Raw genomic sequence first — 21288 nt, forward strand, 5'->3', positions numbered from 1 at the left:
GTGATATTCCACCAGGATGTAAACTTTCCAAGTACTGTCATGTTAGAACCTTAGGAGAGAACTGATGTGGCCAAGAGTGTTAACAGGGGCGCTCTGTATGATGAGAAATGTATGTTTTCTTTCCTCTGGCCAAATTTTTCTAGTCCAGAAAGTGAAGGTTTTTCAAATATTAGCATGTAGTATATTTAACAAAGTCCTTACTGAAAATCCCACAAAATATGTCTTTCGCGCACACTTTTGAAGCACACGGGTGCTCACCTTGGCTTGTGTAAGCAGTCAGCGGTACATGTTATACTTTATTTTGGCTGGTGGGACATGTGTTAGAAGGGTGGCTCTCCTCAGACTCTGGATGAAGTTGGCAAGCTGTATACAGACTTGGTCCAAGGATAGGTTGACTCTAGTGAGCTCTGTACAAGAGCCTTTACTATCTGTTGTGCAAATACATGGGGAAATTCACAGCTCCCTTAGAACTCCCCTCAGCCACCTACTCAGCCATGGTCAAAGTCTCATCCCTGTGGTTGAGTCTGGCTATAACCAATCTTTTGGCTGTTCCTGACTTGAATCCTGCCTATGGCCTTCCAGCTTTCATTTTGCCTCTATAATCTTAAAATTGGAAGGTATCTCCAATGTTTAAAATATCTTGTCCTGTCCTTCAGGACTGACTAAGAATGCCTTGTCTGAAATCAAGGAGGAGATGCCCTTGGTCCTGTGAAGGCTTGATGCCCAATGTAGGAGAATGCCAGAGAGGGAAGGTGGGAAGGAATGGGTAGGTGGGTGAGCACCCTCATAGAAGCAGGGATTGGAATAGGATATGGGGTTTCCAGAGGGGAAACCAGGAAAGGGGATAGCATTTGAAACATAAATAAAGAAAATATCCAATAAAAAAAGAAAGAAAGAAACTTATGCATGAAGATTCAGGTTGCCCAAGAGAGACGTGTCAGAGCTAACTTGGAAGGAAAGCAATATGGTTTCAAATGTCTTATTTAGCATCCGGTACCTTGTATTTCCTTTGAAATTCGAAGCAATTTTTATTAGAAGAATGTGGTATAATTGGTCTAAGAAAGATATTAATCTGTAAGAAAAAGCCACACTTTTCTCACTCAAGGCCCTACATGGTATAGTATATGACTAACATCCAGAAAAAGATGTTTAGTATTAATTAATGTCTCTTTTATTCCTATTGTTGGTCTCAATAGTTAGTGTTGATGGTGCTAACATTCAGTAGAACTTTGAGTAACTCATTTTGGTTGTACAGAGAGATACATAAACCTTATTTGAAATGATTCCTCTGAGACATCTCAGAGAGGTGAACACGATGGTGTCAGAAGTAAAGAAGAATCATATAGATTTGCTAGAGTTAAAGCAGCACCAGAAAGACAGTGAAGGGAAAGTAGACCTGGGTCAGATTTTGAAGTGGAATTGGCTGTTCTCTTCCACAGACCCTGACTGAAAACAGATCTTGAGCCGTGATCCCATGTTAATATGGTATCACTTGCCAGAATCAGAGAACTCAGTGAGGGGCACAGGTTTGAGCAGAAGTTAGATGAGAAGCCAGAGTGCCTAGTAGACCCTACACCCTAGCAAGGAATTGCGGCCCATGATATTAATTTTGGGGTGATTAGAAGACACAAATGTGCATATTGTTCAAAATGAATGTATGATATGCCAAAGGGTGAATGACTTTGGCTAGATTTCCACTTTAGTCGAGAACACATCAACAACAACAGACCTCAAGGTTCAGAGAACATCCCAAATGAGCAGGGGGAAAGACTATAAGAGCCTTGCTCTTGGTGAAGCCTGCTAGGAAAGACTGTCTTCTGAATGTGACCCAGTCTTTGTCCCCATGAGCTCACCTACAGCTGGGACCACCTGCCTGAGCCCTGCATGCACAAGACTTGCTCAATCCCCATTTTGTCATATGTGGCAAAGGACTCATGAGACCCCTTCTTCATCCAAAGTCTATTTTTAAAAAAGACATCAGAGAAGAAAGAGGAATTGCTGGGAAGAAAGATTTCAGGGAGAGAGATGTGGGGGGACAAGCAAAGGTAATGGGAAATAAAATGGCCTCAACTCAGTATACACATATACAAAACCGAACTATCATACCCACCCATGAAACCTACAAACTATAAAAGCAACCTGCCAAGCAACATCTATACCCACCTATGCATTAGTGGCATGACCCATAGGGGCAACCAATTGCTCTTTGATTAGCTTCAAGGTCAACTTCACAAGAGGAAGTCCACGACTGCTACTGTAAGCCCCATCAATAACAGGAAGGTCATAGGTCCAATGAGGGAACTTACTATTATTATTTAATTAAATTGACATAGCAATAAAGCCATATTGACATAGCATAAACTGCCTACTAAATATCTATGTTTATGCATATAGACAAAAGCTACACTCAGCTTTAACCAAAATTACTTCTCTTTGCAGTGAACAAAGGAGAATATAGAGGGTCTCATAGCTGCACAAGATGCTAGATGATGACCTGACCCTAAGCAAGGCATTTATATTATACCTCTAAGGCCGAAATGAGGCTAGGGATAATGAAAGAGTTGGGAGATAAAGGATAAGGACTACAAAATGGTGTCTTTTAAACGTGGTGTAAAAATTACAGTCGTGAACTCACAGAAAATGCCATTGCTTTTACTGAACCTTCAAAAGACTGACTCAACTGTCAGTGACTGATGAGAAGACTCACAGAGCCCTACCCCTTACTCCAGAACTACTGGTTATTGATAGGCTCTGGAAGATGCAAAGTGATTGTCTTTGTCTTCAATTGGGCACCCACTGCTGAGCCCAGCATCTCTCTGATGCATAGCTCCAAATACATGGGCCCTGGTTCAACTCAGAGGGTCACAAACCAAAAGAAATAGGCAGGAACATGGGAAAGAGCTTAGTATGGAGGAAAAAGGAGCTGAAAGGAGTGGAAAGGAGTTAGAGAGGTAGAAGTGGAAATCACTAGTATGTAATTATTATGTTTCATATATGTTTGTTTGTGTGTGTGTGAAATTGAACGAATTTGATTAATTAAAAAAGAGAAGAATGAAAAGAAAAAAACAAATAGCATTCCTTTCTACCTCTCCATTTGCCACCAAGAGCTCCCTAGTGATTAGAGTTGTCTTGACGTCTTTGACATTTCTTTCCCTTTAGAAAGCAGTTTCTGTTAATTTTATGAGCCACAAATTCTTTTATTAACTCTAATATTCACAACTTTTCACATTAGAATAGATGATGTAATGCAGTTTAAATAGCAAAATAGCAATCAGTTTTCTTAGGGGTGTATAAAGTGATCTTCCAGCCGTTGACCTGTTCAATTCAAAGACCTGTGGTAATTGCTTTGGCCTCCCACTTTGGACAGCAGCCGGATGCCCTTTGGAGACCAGGATGGAGTGACATGGCCTACTGTGCTCTCCCCTCCCATTTTCCACCTGACCCAGACAAGCTGTCTCCCTGAGATGGCAGATGAAGGAACCATAGCCCTCTCATGAAAAGCAGCAACTGAAGAGCAAAATCAGTGGCCAGGCCCTCAGCCTTTCTTACCCTGAGGCTTTGCAGATCCTGGGAGGGCTGGGAAAGCAACAACCTAGTGACCTCGTAAAACACAGGGCCTCCCTGTGTTCTCAGGGCTCTAGTTGCAGGCAGCAGGCACCAAGTCCAGTGGGATTTTCTAGAAGAAAGTCTGGTGCTGACACCACCTCTGGTGGAATTTATTAGAAGGAAATCTGGTACTTACAGAATCAACAGGAGGCAGAAGGAGCAGTCTATAAAAGAGCCATTGACCAAGAGAATCCAGACGTGGATCCTCAGGAACCATATAGCCAGCATGTTGGGCATTAATGCTGTAACATCTTGATACTCTCAACGTATCCTAGTTGTCTTCCTCATTTTACTTCCCAAAGACAAAGTGTGAGTTGGGGGCACCTAGTCTGTCTGTCAAGGTCTTGCTTTTATCCCGTCTCCCTTCTGGCTTCAGAGGAAGAAAGAACTGGCCCTGTTTGTCACCAATACAAAGTCGCTCAGGGCACTGTCTTCTAGACAAGAGATTGTGATATTATATCCACAAACAGGGATAAACCTTTCACTAGACTCACTTTCCAATATTCCAACTCTGTAAGGCTAGAAGGGCAAGTCAGATAAAGGCCATGGCGTGTTAAAATTGGCTGCCCCGGCTTTATCTGAATCAAGAATTAGCAGAGGAAACTCACTCTTCCGAAGCTCACACAGGGCAGGCCGTCCTGTAATAGGCATGTCCTGTGTCGTTGCTGTACAGATACCATTACTCCTGAGCCGTTCAGAAATTCTCCAGTAGTTGACAAAGAATTTTCTGACCAGGGGAATGACTGTGGCAACTAGAGGTGGCAGAACACAGGTGCTAAATGAAATCACGTGTCTAAAAGATAGCATTGTATGAAGAGAGCCACCTAGGACACAGTTAACTAACTTCTTCCACTCACTTTAATTTCTTGTGTGAATCCAGCCACAGGAAACCATGCAGGGGTGGTAAAGGTAGTTTTTATTCCCTTCAAATCTCCAAGGAAACGTAGCTGGGAATGAATGAGAGGCCCAAGTCATATATCAGTGGTCTGCAGAGGGTCTACATAAATCCTTTTCTTTAGAGTTACTGAACTGTTTTGAAAATGGTCTCAACAGAAGTTATTCCAAGTGTAGCAGAAAGGAAACCAGAGTCTTAAAGAAAAATATACTTACTTTGCTGAGCAAGGCAAACATATCAGTATCCGGAGAAACAAACCAGCTTCTTGTGTTTTATTTCCTCAACAAATTCACTGAAACGCTTGCTTTATGTCTTTAAAAGGCTGATAGACAAGGAATTTTGTGGGTACTAAAATTAATACCGACAAATGGTTCATAACCACTTTAAAAAGGTGGGTACTTTACATTTTTTCTCTGTTGTTTGTAGTTCTTTATTGTGGTATTTTGCATATTGTAAACACAGTACACATTTTTGTGCTTTTAAAAAATACAAATTGAAATAGTATTCTCTGGGGAAGGGTTTTCTACTATTTAAGGAATTCGAATATGACTTCCCTGCGTACTTCTATGCATAAACTAACTGGTTGTATCTCAGCCCTTTTTATGGCTAAGCACCTCGCAGAATATTTTTCCAATAAACTCTTTGTGACTTTCTATTGTGGTAGGCTTTTAAACTCTTCTTAGAACTAATGTTTAAAATAAAAACCTTTCTATCTGTGAAGACAAAAATTCTGCTACTATTTAAAGATGACTAATGCAGTCGTTCGAGAGAACACGGAGATGCAAGCATATAAATGAGACAGAGCTACTGAAACCAAAATAAATGAAGGTGCACCTTGACCTTTTGGTTCGCAGAATGAGAGAGAAGTGCTGGCTATCATCTTATTTCCTCTAGACCTTTGCACAACTCAATTCCTTAATTCTCAAGGGTCACCTCCTTGTGGCCTTTTCCTAGTGACCATTTTTTGGTATGGAGACAGTCTCCTTAAACCAGAAAACTGGCTCCTTGCTTTCCTTGATATTGTGCTTTCTCAATATGTGATGCTATGTCCTTAGCATCTGCTGGAATGGAGGCACCAAAGGACTGAGGATCTTACATGAAATCTGTACAGATTTAGTAAATGAATGTATAGAAGGTAAGAGGAGGGGGTTTCTTTTAAACTCCATTAGAACCAATAAAATAAGCTACCTCCTTATATTACTAGAGTAAATGTAATACTATATTCAAAATCCATGAGAACAGCTTTCATTATTTTTTTCTCATTTTGTATTTGTGACTTAGAGTTTCCTGTGATACCTTGTTCCCTAAATCTCCTATGTTTCAGTCAGTGATTCTGAGCATTCCTCTAAAGGCAGGTGGAGAGAGACCCACATTTGCATAGAGCAGAAAGGGCACTGTAACATCTGGCCCGTGGAAGTTGCCTCATTCTGTTTGTGAATGCTCATTAGACTCACATGAATTCATGAACTACTCTGAATTTGTAAATGCCAGTTTGGTGTAGGTTGCTTTCTCCCAGACCAGTGGCATTGACTTTGGGGGTCTATCCCTGCTTGTTTACTTGCCAGTGGCATTTGACCTGGGGTTAGACCCGTATTTAACCCTTTCCTGTAGGTCAAAACCAAATTGATTTGGCAAAAATGAAATTGGAAATGAGTCATGTGTGCAGCAGGTGTCCCTTGCTCAGAAAGCACCACAGGTGGAAGCATTTTCAGATCTGTTTCTGGGCCATCTCCAAAGAAGCTTCAGAGGTCAGGAAGGTAATTCCAAGACATCCCATGTGGTCAGGGTCTGGGGAGGAACATAACAGGTGCCCACTGGGTGCAGTTTTCCCAGCAGGCTGGGAGCCTTTCAAAGAGGTCCATTTGGAAGATAATTTATTCATGTATTCATGAACATTTGTCTGGCATTTTCTGTGAAGTGATTTACTTCGAAGTTGCCCTAAATGACTGGAACTTTGCCCTTTACTCTACCTCCCACCATCAGCCAAAGACTTTGATTTGAAAGATGAAAAAATATTGCATTTTCTCTTTCTTCTTTCTAGAGGATGAGGAAGATGAGGAGATGGTTGAGCCCAAAGTTGGTCATGATTCTGAACTGGAAAATCAAGACAAAAAGCAGGAGACAAAGGAAGGTAAGGAGACAAAGGAAGGTGTTGTCGGCAGATACACTGGGTCATTACTTGGTTTTATTGTTTTCTTTTACCAAACCAAGAGACGATAGAAGCAAACAGAGCTGAAATTCACATGCCGTTTGTATAAGATTTTGTATGACTACTCAGTGTGTTGTCATTGACAACAGACACTGGAATCATCAGGTCAAGAACTGGTTGCTTTCAGGCTGACTAAAGGGAATAAAGTGGGAGCAACTGAGGTGTTAATCACAATTCCACAGAGTTAGCATAAGACAAACTCTCAGTTGCCGTGTTAGAGCAAAAAGGAGACTCATGGGGGAAAGAATAATTATTTTATCAATTAGTTCTGAAGTTTTTTTCACATGCTATACATAAAAACAGTAACAGCACTCGTTCCTTTATTGATTAAATGGTTCTTCCACAACTCTGCCCATGCAATGACAACTAACTATATATGTGAGTGATAACCGTTAGTAACACTAGGGATTTAGTTCAGTGGTAGAACATTTTTTCGTAGTAAGTATAAGGCCCTGAGTTCAGATCCCAGCACTGGAAGGGAAAAGAAGACAAAATAAAAATTAGCATTGATTAAAGGCTTATAGTGTACTTGCCTGTCCTCCAAGCAGTTGAAGAAAACACCGTCTACTAATCAAAATGTCCTTTGGAGGCGGAGACAACTGTTATCACTGTTCTACTGGCTGCGAGCTAAAAGGGAAGGATTTAAAGCCTGCCCCATAACTTACAAGTGCATTAGCCAAGGCATAGGTTGAAGCTTGTGTGAGCTAAGACTTAGGGTGAATCTATAACCTGTATGTTATACCCTAATGCCATCCTCATGACTCTTCTTTAGAAAGTTTTCTTTCTCTTTTACTATGTTAAGGCTCTCAGATGAAGAGATTTTTGAGTTGTCATTCTTACTGAAAAATGGCAAGTGGCCCCCTGAGGAACTGGGAACAGGCTTTAAAAGATTCTTCTAAACATCTAATTGGTCTTATCGAGCACAGATCCGCATAAACCTAATAAGTATGTCAGTTCATATTTCAATGCTTTTGAAAAGTGCCCATGGCTTTGTAGGAGTGTGGGTTCCTTGCATCCTCCTGAGAAAAATCCATTCAGTCTGAGGAGCTAGCACAGTTTGCATGCCTGCATGCTTAGTTTGCCCAGATACAATGTGTGCAGACAACTTTTAAAAAATTGTGTCCCGATGCTAGAAAGAAGACTAAGCAATTCAGAGCACGTGTCGCTCGTCCAGAGGACTTGAGTTGGATTCTCGGCACCTGCATAGCAGCTCACAGTCATCTATAACACCGGTTACAGTAGATCCTTCTTCTGGCCTCTCTGGGTACCAGGCACAAAAGTAGTGCATAGACAGACATGCGAGCAAAACCCCCATACAAATAAAATGAAAAGAAGCAACTCTTTAAAAATAAAAAAAGACAGAGAGATTCAAAAGTAAAAACTGCCTCCTGCTAAGACATATTTGAGTTCTGGATGTGTGTTTAGTTTTGTCTTGACTATATTTATGCAAACTTGGTTGTAGAAGAAATGGTGTAAGGCAAAAAGAAGGGGTCTGCAGCCAAGGTGCCTGGATCAAATCTTGGCTCTGCCACTCTTGAGCTGCATGATCAATAATGACTAACTTGGCTGGCTTGCCTTTTTTTGGCTCTGGTTTCCTCATCTGGCAAGCAGAGATAATACCTACCTCATGAGTTTGTTTTTGAACATAAGACTCAAAGGGCCTAGTATGGAACAACTTGGCACAAACTAAGCACTGTAGAAGTGTTTGCCAAATTATTATTAGTTGTCTTGCCTTACAGTACCAGGTCTGTAACTGTGCCCTACCCATGATGTGATGGCCTCGTGTGCCCCAGTTCCCTGAACTCAGTTTTGCCATAGCCCATAGCTTTGAAATCAAAAGATGCAAACAGTGTTTTTTTTTTTCTGTTTTGGAGAGACATTGGTAAGGCGATTACCATGCCCAGTTTCAGGCATCTAGGAGGTGAGGTTCCAGGAGTGACTGAGAACAAGAGAAAGATTCAGCGTCTTAACAGTTGCATCCACAGAGGGCATTGGCTTCACTTTTTTTTTCTGAGAAACCCTAAACGGATTCCATAGGAGCGATTTCACACTTGAAATTTTACTAAAATACATCTTTAAAAAAAAAGAAAAGCAACGAAGTGAATGCCTTTATCACGGGTACAGCCAGGGACCAAATAAGCCGGGATCTATTGAAACACATTCTGTTTCCTTTTGCAAAACAGCTTAAAACATGACCAGTGACATACAACCTCCGAGTTCTTGGTAGGCCTTGGCAGGGATTCACCACTGCCACGCCCCCCCATCCCCAATCTCCAAACCCTCTTCCTGGCAAAGCCAAGCACCTCCTTCTTAAGTTCCAAGCAAAAACACCCTTCAGTTTTAACTGTTCCCCATGCTTTATGGAACTGATTAAAGCCATACTAAAAGTCAAAAAGAAGTTTGAAAGAACATTTCCTGTTACCGTACCGTGTGCCTCCTTCTCCATTAATGGCGTTTCTGCAAATTAGCACATAATGGGTTAAAAGCATGTTTATGTTAGCACCAAACTATCTGGATTTTTTTTCTTCTTCTTTAAGCAAGACAGTATTCTGCAAACCTTTAAAAGAATCTGCAGCAGATCTAATTGTGGCGCCATTCGCAGGACTGCTGGAGTAGGACTGTGTCAGCACTTCAGCGGGAACCCTGCCTTAGGGGACTTAGTCCTCAGCCATAAAAATTGGCTCTGGGCTAAAACTTGACATACAGTTTCAAACCAGGAAACACATTTTTTGGGGGGAAATCTATCTCTCCTTCCCTCTTTTCCTCCCTCCCTCCCTTCGGTCCCTCTCTCCTCTTTTTCTTCCTTCTCCTTCTCTTCCTCCTTTATCTTCTTCATGAAGAAAAATATAGTAAGACATGGAAAATTCAATATGCACTAGATTTTTTATATTTCTTTAACTTTTGCATATTTCTTCATCTGACACCACAATACCTTGAGTTATAAAGAAAATAGTTTGGATTACTATTTTGTATGTGCACTTTCTTGCACACGAACAAAGCTGCAGGTTAGCTTTTTAACTAGTCATCAAAACTTTGGAACTCTCCACATATTGGCATCAGGTTAAGAGAATGGGGCCCTCCTGTAAATTCAAATGAAGCCGTAAGCCTCAGGTTAGCGTCAGAGATGAATGTCTGCCTGTGTTAGTTTCGTTTGGTTCCCTGCTGCTGTTTATGAACTGATTGTACTGTAAAAGTTCCATTAGGCATTCGCACCAACTTCATCTCGTGTTTTCAGGGGTTGCATGGGCTGCTTATTTTTATCTTTTAGATAGTCTTGCAAAGCATCTTTTACACACCATGTTTTTATAGTCCAATGTAAGGCTGGATTGTAAAAACAAGGCAAGCCATTTATAAAGTGGGTATTTTACAGATAAATCTAGACTTAAAATGAGATTAAGGGGCTGGGGAGGTGGCTTCGTCAATAAATTATATACAACTCAAACTTGACCTGAGTTTGTGTTCCCAGCACCCGTGTGCAAAGCCAGGTGGAACAGCCCTTGCCAATAATTCAGACATTGGCGAAGCAGAGACAGGCAGACCCAGAAGCTAGATGGCCAGTCTAGACAACTGATGAGGTTGACATTTCCTGTCTCAAAAATGGGAAAGTGATTAAGAAAGACACCTGCCATTGATTTCTGGCCTGAGCATACACATGCGCGCGCACACACACACACACACACACACACACACACACCAGGGCACCCACATATATAAACACATACAAAAGGAAATTAAAATATTTGATATAAGTCGTGAGCTTCAATATGGACATTTTGTCTAATTTGTAGAGGCAAATATTCTAAGAACCCCGGAGACAAGAGAAAGAGGACATAGTATATGGGACCAATTAAAAAAGAAGCTAAGTACACATTTGTAAGAAAAGTCAAAAAAGAGAAGAAAGAAAACACAGACAGTAGTATAGAACCATTTTAAAGAGTACATGATGAATGTAAGACTAAAAGAAATTAACACTGTGTAAATAAATAAGAAAAAGGAGATTCTGAATAAAGTTTGCACTTGATTTTGAATTTTGCACGTCACAAGCTCATATAATTCCTAAATGTTTATTTCATGAGCGTGATTCATCTTTCATTGATGTTACTCAGGCTAAATGTAACTGAGTAAATTTGTAGATTCTCTTGTTCTTTGGATACTATGTAAGTCACATATACATAGTCTATTTTCACACAGATTCTCCATTTTAAAGGACACTTTAAATGCATGAAGCTATTGGAAGGAATTCTTTATGTTTTGTATTATGAAGCCAAATAAAATATTATATAATCCATACCCATATTTTGCTGTGATGTGGCTTTTGATGATAAATTAAATCTACCTTTTTTACATCTACCTTGAACATATTTTAATATATATGTGTGTATGTGTCTATATGCATCATATTATAGAAAGATATATAATTCATTGGACTTAAGAGACAGAAAGAAGCAGCAGAAAGATATTCGAGGAGAATGTTGGAGTACATCTGGGATGTACATCTGCTGATGGGATTTTTTTCATCTCCGTATTTAAAGCATAGTGGATTCCATTAACTAATACTTTATTTTTCTCTCCGAGAAGTTGTTTATTTCTCAGTGTCTCTTTTAACTGTGGGTCCTGGGTACTTATTTATGTTGTTTCTCATTTATGTTGTAGCAACACTTACCAATTTAAATATTTTTAAGCAGTGAGAGATTAGTTTAAATCAAAAGTAGGTATGATTTTATTTAATTTGTCAGTTGAATATTGTTTATGACTTTTTGAAAGAGCTCATCTGCACATGCATGTTATTATTCTGTGCAAACAAATCATGTCATTTGATCCCTGTTAGACATCAAAGCTTAACATAAAGTGTATCCTTTGTTTTGGTTCAGTAGCAATTTGATTTCGGGCCAAACATTGCATTGTTAAGGATGCTGTCTGGAGAGGCAGCTGCTTCGCCTACCTGGACTCAAGCCTCTGCAAGGTCACTTTGATCAGCCATTTATGTTCCTCCCAAAGAAGAGGTTGTATGTCCTGAAAGCTGAGATCAAAGTGACAAAGCTGTAGGGAAGAAAAAAAAATTACGGAAAATTACACAGATAGTATTTTTTATTCAAGGTAATAGACTTGTAAGAAGAGATACAGGGTGAAATAGATGTGGTTCAAAAAGATAAACAGAGAGTGGATTTTCTTGATTTTTCTCATATTCAGAGGAAAATGCGGGAGGGTTAAAAGAAAAAGCTCCCACTACTGTGTTTAATACCAAGCACGTCTTCAGTCGCCTGTGAACAGTAACCAGAAGCAGTGACCAGTGAGCAGAATCTTTTTTAAAGACATTTTCTTGGCCCATACCAGCTTTGTTTGGTGACAATAATTTATTTATTAGCAATATTAACCAAACAAATTGGACGTAGCATTTTATAGGCTTGGTCTTTGTTTCACCTGGTTACGTTTAGTAGCTTTACTATACTCATCAAAGAGATAATTCAAGTTCACGAGGAGGCTAGAAAAATATACTAATAAACTAGTTCTTGATCACTTATTCTTGATGCTTATCTATTTGGGGGGTGTATTTTTCTATTTTTAAGCTGGACTACTGCCCAGAGTTTAAGCTCAAATTAGTAGAGTCGAAGCTAATACGTGGCTGGTAAAATGGTAGTTTGGTAGCATTCTCCTCATTATCAATGTCCTCTAGCAAATCCCATTCTGAATTCTGAATCCAGACATCACCAGCTTCCTCATTTTGAAGACTACTGTCTGGGCAGGAATACACAGTAGAACTTGATGGGAATTTTGGAAAGTCTCAATACACCCAGCAATTTTAGGGCTCTGGCTCCGTAGAGATCTAAGAACTGTTTCTGGTTCTGTTCGGGACTGCCAGAGATGGTAAGTGGGCTGTGTTTGCACGTAGTTGATGAATCACATTTTGCCATATTATTAACTGGGCAGCATTTCTGAGGTGTAAATCAACTCCATCAGAATCATTCTCATCTTTTTTTTACTATTATAAATGGAATCTTGAGTCTTCAAACTCTTAATGGCATGGTCTGAGACAAGGAAAGGGGAAATCCCAAAGGGGAGAGAAAAATCTCCTGTGGTTCTACAGAAGTGCTTTTTCATCATTCAGATTTCTTAGAACAACGCCCTTGAAATATCATTAAGTCCAATAAAACTTGTATAAAATGTTACGTAGCAGCTGACACTGTACCTGAAAGATTCCTCTTATCGTGTGGCCAGGGAGAACCTGGTCCCGATTGTGACTACACTCTTAGGAGTCTTGTGAAGCTCACAGGAAAGCTCATTCATCCAGGACACTGACTGCAATTTTAATTCCTTGCCTGTGAGCTAAATATCCAATGTTGTTTTGTTTGTTTGTTTGTTTGTTTGTTTGTTTGTTTTTAAAGTGATAGCTCAACTCTCATCTGGCTGTCTGTAGAAGTGGGGTTTCTAGAGACCATAAAGGTTCAGCTGAAAATTTCTACCCATAGGCCTTTCCCAGTATGGGAGATTTCCTAATCTCTTCCCTAGAGTTTTATGCAAAAAGGGTTGGTGAAGGGTTTGCTTATAGATTTTGAGGTCAGTTGACTTGTAGGCACCATGGAACCCTGACAGTCATTTTATCTCCTATTCTCACTTTGCGTCTTCTTGTTTAACCAGATAGAATTAAAATAAAATAACCACTATAAGTAATAATGGTGGAATGTTTCGGAGAAGCCCTGTGTGACTTTGTACCAGGGAGGACATAGCTTCCCTAACGATGTCAGTTTCCCTGCTAGCCACCCCAAGTCAAGTATAATTACCCAGTAGAGAGTAGAGTAGACATCTGCACTATGTCACAGATAGACCCTAATGAGTAAGATCTTATTCATGTGTTTTTCTGCCTTATTTAAGTTTTTTCCAGTTCATTCTGAAAGAAAATAACATTTAGAACTGATATGTTAAAACATGCCAATCTACTTTTACTTATAATATTTTTTACTTCTTCAAAGTAGCAAGTAGATGAGATATGAAATCGTTTAGGGGGAATAGCTACTAGTGCCATTGGTGTGAGTCTCAGAACGATTTATAATCCTAATTAACAATGGTTCGCTTTCCTGTGTATTATCGCTCCCTGAATAAACAACCTCTTTCAAGGGCAGGATTTCTGTGGAACAGTTTTAAATTGTCCCCTTTCCTTCCTAACAATCTGTCTTGCATAAACAGCCCCTCCAAGAGAGCTGACGGAAGAAGAAAAACAGCAGATCCTGCACTCAGAGGAATTCCTCATCTTCTTTGACCGAACGATCCGAGTGATTGAACGAGCTCTGGCTGAGGACTCTGACATCTTTTTTGACTACAGCGGCCGAGAGCTGGAGGAGAAAGATGGGTTTGTTGCTTATATATATACATTTTAAAAACTTAGTGTGATAAGTTGTTGCTTCTATTGTCCAGTGTTCTTTTTCAGGATGCTGCCCAAGCTGGTCCTGTTCTGGACTCAAGTGATGGTCTAGGCTCAGCTTCTCCAGTGTTTAGTCCAGATGCTACTCCGACTTAACTCGCTGATTTTAAATATATTTATACACTGACTAGGCAAACTCCAAGTCCAGCAAATGAGAGGAAGATGCAATTGCAGGACTGATCTTAGGAAATAGCTTCGACTGTGGGCTTTGATTACAACTTCTGGCTTAGCATTTCCCTGTAATTATCATGTGCCCCTATGAAATTCTTTTGAACTTGCTGTCAGCAGTCCAGGTCAGGTGATAGAAACAAACAGAGTCTCGAATATTGTCCTTTGAGAAAGCCTTCTCCTATGCAGCAGGAGGAGATCTGTAGTATATCTCTAGATCGATTCTTGCTGGCTAAGCAAGCAGTAAACTGGAAAGAGTAACCAAGAGCTATCTAGGGTAGCAAGACAGGTGGGAAACAGTCTGGAACATGCATCTACTTTTTAGTCTTACAAGATTATGTATGTGTTACACGTGCGTATTATAGGAAATCCATATGGCAAAGAGACATTTACAGGTAAGACCAAATTTATCCAAAGAAATTGGACGTCCACATGACTTTCTCTGTGACTGAAATGTATATATTAGAAAGGACAGAAGCTGCCAGCCACCACCATGGATTATAAGGTACCACTGTATATGACTCAAAAGAAGCAGACATAGTTGGATTGTCCCTAGAGATTTCTTCTGTTGGGAACAATGTATGAAGGTAGAGTCGCCTGCTTTTTGTATCAGATCTGAATTTTTAAACTGTGTCTAAAACACAAATCCAAATGCATTTTTAAAGGGAAAAAATGGTATCTACATTGAGGATACTGAAAAGAATGTAGCAGAGGCAAAGTAATTAATTAATTTCATGGTGATGTTCTGAAAACATTCTCAACAGTTTGGCATTATTAAACTGCACAGAGGAGGAAAGCAGCCTGAATTTGCATGCTCTACCAACGTTTGGCTTGTTTTTTTTTTTAAGTTGAAAACTTTGTTTATTTTATAATTGCTGTCTTCATTCAAAGGACAAATATTTCGGTTTTGATGTGTGGAGCCCATTGATCATATTTTGCAACCATTTGCATGTGCTTTCTTCCACATCCTTTCTTTTTTTAAATTTATTTAATACTTAATAATAATTCTTTGGTTTCCGGGCAAACATCCCCCTCCCGCCTCCCCCCATTGCCGCCCTCCCCCCACCAGTCTAGTTCACTGGGGGTTCAGTCTTAGCAGGACCCAGGGCTTCCCCTTCCACTGGTGCTCTTACTAGGATATTCATTGCTACCTATGGGGTCAGAATCCAGGGTCAGTCCATGTATAGTCTTTAGGTAGTGGCTTGGCTTGTTTTTTTAAGAAGTCATTTCTAGTGACTCAGTTGATTGTGAATGCTCTCCCTTTTCTATCTGGGTACACGGCCCAGTACTGTACTTCTCTGCGAGCAGGACTAAGCTGCATTCACCTTACCTGTAGTGTTAGAGCTGCCCTAGGATTAGTAGGGGTCCAAGAGCCAAGGGGTGGACATGGAAACCATGCTTTGTCAGCTCACCAGAAGTTAGATATTTTCGGAAGCCAGGCTACTCTGGACAAGAGCTACAGAGGTGAATGGTGCTTACTGGCGTAACGTAGTGAGATAAAGTGAGTGGAGGAAGGGTGATTGAGTGAAACTGAAGCAATTTAGGCAGATATTTTTTGCAGATCCAGTAGCTGCTGGCACAGAACAAACATTACTCAATTTAAGCCCGCAGGCCCTCGAAGGAACTGAGTGACCAGTGCAGAGTTCTTCGAAGGCATTACCAAGGTCACTTGAACATTAACCAAATACACACTGGCCAACTTGTAATCAGTCTTCTGAGACTAAAGCTCCTTTGGTCAATGACTGATAAAATGATCAATGCCTGGAAGACTCTTGGGATTCCATACCTGATCTCATGGCAAAAATGATTGCCTACTGTTACTCAAGGAGGCAGCCACTAAGGCCAATCACAATTCACAGGTAGAAACATGGATATCATTTGGTGTCTAATGGCATAGAAGCAAGAAACTCCCTTCACTTTATGCTCCTTTAATAGCAGAGAGATTTAAAGGTTTCTCGTTAGTCTTAGTGTGTGTAAAGTGTGGATACTCAAGTGGAAGTGAGAGACAAGTCTTGAGAGTCAGGTTTTTCCATCTACCATAGGATCAGGAACTGAACTCGCGATATCAGACTCTCATAAGTATTTTTATCTACTGAGCATTCTTGCTGTCTGAGAGAAAAATTTAATAGCCCTGCTTCAGGCTAGAGCCAATTACAGGGAAGAAAATATTTCAAGACTGACTAAGATAAGCTGAAACAAATTTGACATTTTACAGCAGGCCCAGAACAAATGCAGAAATCTTTTCTGAGCTGGTAGAAAGAGCTTTTCGTAAAGGAGAATATCTTTAATTCATTTACTCATGACCATGTGCTACTGTCTAGACACAACTTTGTTCTGGAACCTCACTTTTACCTCTGCTGCTTAACCCACCTTAGGGATGTACAGGCTGGAGCCAACCTTTCTTTCAACCGTCAGTTCTATGATGAGCATTGGTCTAAGCACCGGGTGGTCACATGTATGGACTGGTCTCTCCAGGTAAGAGTTAATGTTTTTATGACATTTGTGTGGAAAAAAAAGATTAAAAGATATTTGTTCTATTTTTCTATTTTGGATATATTTATTAATCTAGGACCATCTGCTTTCTGCCCACTAGTTTTTAATTCACATTTTTTCATAAGTTTGGGGCTTAACTACCCATTCAAATACTCGTATTCATTAGTTAATATGTTTCTGGAAACAAACAAGCACCCAGACCATTCTGTGCAGGAAGCTTTTCTAAGCGAAGCCACTGTTAGTTTCCTGCTGACCAACTTGATGAGTGGACAACCCAACCTGTTGACTATACATGAGTCACTGTGCCCAGCACTGAGCCATTAAGTAATGTGTAAGAGCGCATGGTTAAGCTGTCGTGAAGCAAGAATTCAAATGCGTGTGGTCTGAATTTTGAGCTCATGCATGTGTTTTTATCTGCATAACTTACATGCCACTTTAGCAACTGCCTTGAACTCATCATCTTATTTCACCATCAAGCGAATTATATAAAGCAATCTCTATCAAGATTGGCATGCTGGAGGGCCAATAGATGCTAAGTAGCTTGCATCACTGCACTCACCGTCCTCCCTCAGGCTACAGTAGAGCTGATCTCAAGCATTACAAAGCTCTGCTGCAAAGGTTTTAACTGCTTTTCCCTCAAAGACCTGCTTATGAAGCTGAAACCAGAAGATCTTCAGGGTGGTGAGTGATCCAGACAGACAGCAAGTATTGTTAAAGAGTGGAGTGTAAGAGGGGATCACTCTTTGGTCACATCTCAGAAGCCTGACCTAGGCAAAGAAGATGGTGATGTAGGCAGATAAGCCAGTGGGGATATAACAAGAGTCTGATTTCATCTTGTTGGGAATTGAGGGAGCATGTGATCCCCATAACTGTATGATCAGCAGCCTCTGTTCTTTCACCCGCTTGACATCCAATCAACAGAGCACAGAGAGCATGACTGTACAAAGACTAAGACAGTGAAGCTTGCCCAGTTGCCCTGTAGCATGTGGGTGGTCTGTGAGCTTGCCCCAGTGTACAGAGAAATCAGATCCAAGCCCTAGGAAACACTTAGCTTGAAGTGTTCACTTATTCCTGCTCTGGAAATCATGCAGGAGCTTTTTCTGACACATACCCCAACCAAGGCAACTGTTAGTGGTTCCCAAGTCAGCTGGTAAGGCTGCCTGAAGAGACTGTTGGGCTACCAGCAATTGGGGCTGGTCCCACTGAGCCTCTGTATGTGGTTACAAGGGTTTGGTTCCACAAAAGTTCCTTCCCATGTGACATTTGTATGCCAGGGAATTTCTCTCCTGTCTCCTGTCTCCCCTCTCCCCTCTCCCCTCCCCCCTCCTCCTCCCCTCCCCTCTCCCCTCTCCCCTCTCCTCTCTCTCTCTCTCTCTCTCTCTCTCTCTCTCTCTCTCTCTCTCCTATCTCTAGACTATGGAAATATATTGGAAATTATAAGACATACATTTTATAAAGAATTTCTTTAAAAAATAGAATCCCTAAAATTCTGTGTCATAATACTTTTGTGGGTTCAAAGAAACAGCATTTCATACTTCTGAGATGAAGAGACACTTCTAATTGGAGTAGACACACTTGGACATAGTAAGACAAAAGAGAAAGATGTGACACCATGGTGTGATGGCAGGAGGTATGCCTTGGAGTTTCTTGTGTGAAACAAAATGAATGGAACTGCAGGGAGAAAAGGAGAGAAACATGAGAGATAATATTCTGAATTCAGAAGGCAATAACACTCTAATTTTATAATACATGCAAAATATTATATAAACACTACTCTCTCTCTCAAAAAAAACTGGGTACCCAACTCTTCCATCTATTCAACAATGTTTAGCACAAGAATACTGTCCACAGCCCATGTGTCAGAGTGGGTATAAAATCACACAGTATGTAAAAATCCTTCAATCCTAATCCTCTAGTCACATAAGACTCTAACCCAAATAATCTTCAAAATCTTACCTAGTTATGAACTCAGTCAGGTTTAGAAAAGCAAAAGAGAGTCCCTACTGGCACTAATTCAGGCCCATTAACACTTGGAGTTGATGAGAAGTTTATTTGTGTTCTATTTTTTGCCTAGCTTAGAAACAGAGTACTTGCTGGCCTCTCTGCATCTAGTCTCTGCATATAGAATTATTATAAGCATTTTATCATTTATAAAGATTAGTTATTTATTTTTATTGAACAATTTATTTTTTGTGTTATCTCCTCCTTTCCTTTCCTCCTCCTCACCACTTCCATGTGTCCCTCTAACTTGTTCCCTCTCAAATCCATGCCCCTATCCACATATATGTACATATATATATATGTACATACACATATATGCATATATACACATATGTACATATATACATGTATGTACATATGCATATCTGCATACATACATACACATATGTATATAGGACTATATATGCATGTGTACATATATACACAATACACATACATGTATATACATATATACCAATATATACATATACACATATGTACATATATGCATATAGAACTTGTTGCACCTATTTAGGGTTGTTTGTATTTATATGATTTTAAGGATAGGGTAACTAATTAAGGGCCTTATCCCTGGGGACAAGTAATTCTCCCTCTCTCATCACTTCTTAGTTGCCTATAGTTCTTTATCTAGAGGTACCAACCCATGAGATTTCTTTTTGGCATGATAGCATATCTATTGGTGTTATTTTTCAGCTCCTGTTAAGGTAGATATATTGTTGAAGTATCATGTGTTTGGCTTTCCTGTCATTTCTAAGAGACACATTCTCATTTTCTGGTCCTCTGACTCTTACAATCTCTCTACCCTCTTACTCAAGGTCTCCGGAGCCTTGGATGCAGTTGTGTTGCAGATGCTTCAATTGAACCTAGGCACCCCATGATCAGTTGTATTTTGACCAGGCATGAGTATGTTTTTATAATGGTTCTGTCCGCAGTAAAGAGTGGGTTCTTTGATGAGATGTGAGAGCTCCATTTGTTTGTGGGTATACAAAAATAAGTATCTGGAATGAAGTAGGGAATTCAGTTGCATTTGTAACATGGCAGTAGACAGTTCTTTAAGACGCATGATCTCACTAGCGGTGGGAAGTTGGCTACATTTCCAACACCAAGCATGATTTCCCTCCTATAAGTGTGCCTTAAGTCCAATTGGACAGCTTTTGGTTATAGCTAAGATATGAGTGTCACACTGTACTTTAGGAATATCTTGCTTTACTGATCATTGTTGTGATTCATTGGCATCAGAGCTTGGCTGAACTATGGCTGCTTCCTATCCATAGCAGCTTGCATAGAATCTTCTGATACTACAAAAGCTAGTCCTCTGGGAAGAGGTGTTCATGTCATATCTAGCTCAGCACCTCCAGGTCCTATGCCTGAAATGCTGTTTGTCTTTAGCAGTAGAGGTTACCTTCAACTTCTGGGAGACAACCAAGGGCAACAGCAGTAGAGTGTATTGCTTTGGGAATCTCTCGGGCTCACCTGACGCAACTGCAAAGAGGGTTTTGTCTGCCTAATATTGGAGAAATTTAATCTATAGCTCTTAGGGATAGGTAGCACTGTCAGCTCAAGTGGCATAGCTTTACTTTTTAAATACAATTTTAAGTTAATAAACTGTATAATTTCTTATATTTTTAAAAACATTGTTAGTGTTATTTTCCCTCCCATCTCCCTCCTTCTGATTTTCTTCTCTACCCTCTCTCCAGTTAACTCCCTGCCCATGTCTCTCTTATATCATGTCATCCCTCTCTCTACACCCTCAATTATCCCTTTTTACTTTTCTTATTTCTGGAGTTCCTCCAGGTCTTACACTCACACCCAAGGATTTGGAGCTCGGAGCTGCAGATGAGGAAGAACATGCATGTTTATCCTTCTGGATCGGGGTCACCTTACACAATATAATCTTTCCTAGGACCATCCATTTATCTGAAAAAAAATATGACTGATTTAATCTTTGTTTTACAACTGAATAGTATTCCATGGTGTATATACAACATTTTCATTGTAACTTCATCAACAGTAGGGCATTTAGATTGTTTCTGTTCCCTAACTCTTGTGAATAGAGCAGCAGTGAACATAAATGAGAAGGTATCCATGAAGTAGAATGCCCATTCATTTAGACATGTGCCAAGGAGTGTCATAGCTTGGTCATATAGTACATTTATTTTCAGTTTTTTGAGACTTCTTGTCAATTTTGCTTCTCAAATGGCCTTCGAGCTGTCTCATTGAAATATCTACCCTTAGTGAGAGTCCTTTTTCTATCTTCGCTTTCGGCACATACCCATGCTTCTACAGAATCTTGGGATACCTCCTCCTAATGCACTTGTTTTGCTTTAATGTTTGAGCTGGTGTTATTCCTATGTGTAGTATGTTCCCCACTAGCCAAGGGGAGCTCCAATAGAACAGAAGTGTTAACATGAATGTTCTTGTCCCATGCTCTATTTGGTGCCACACTTTATTTGTGCAGTGGACACAATGCCACAGTGGACATACAGAGATGTAACCCTT

General features: G+C 40.1%; 1 protein-coding gene across 12 annotated transcripts in view; it reads left to right on the forward strand.

Annotated features, from left to right (window-relative positions):
• The window catches only part of Dync1i1 (dynein cytoplasmic 1 intermediate chain 1), a 313021-nt gene that overhangs the window by 185099 nt on the left and 106634 nt on the right, over positions 1-21288 (forward strand). For 6 of the 12 annotated variants that reach the window (NM_019234.3, NM_001439344.1, NM_001439346.1 and 3 more), the window contains 3 exons: positions 6543-6632; positions 13893-14055; positions 16671-16770. In NM_019234.3, coding sequence (NP_062107.2) covers positions 6543-6632; positions 13893-14055; positions 16671-16770 — 353 coding nt within the window. Of the gene's footprint in view, positions 1-6542; positions 6651-13892; positions 14056-16670; positions 16771-21288 lie in introns of all 12 variants that reach the window. The other 6 variants (XM_087656326.1, XM_087656328.1, XM_087656327.1 and 3 more) reach the window with 1 other exon arrangement.

The sequence above is a fragment of the Rattus norvegicus genome, chromosome 4 (assembly GCF_021556685.1).
Source record: "Rattus norvegicus strain SHRSP/BbbUtx chromosome 4, alternate assembly SHRSP_T2T, whole genome shotgun sequence".
Taxonomy (NCBI): Eukaryota; Metazoa; Chordata; class Mammalia; order Rodentia; family Muridae; genus Rattus; species Rattus norvegicus.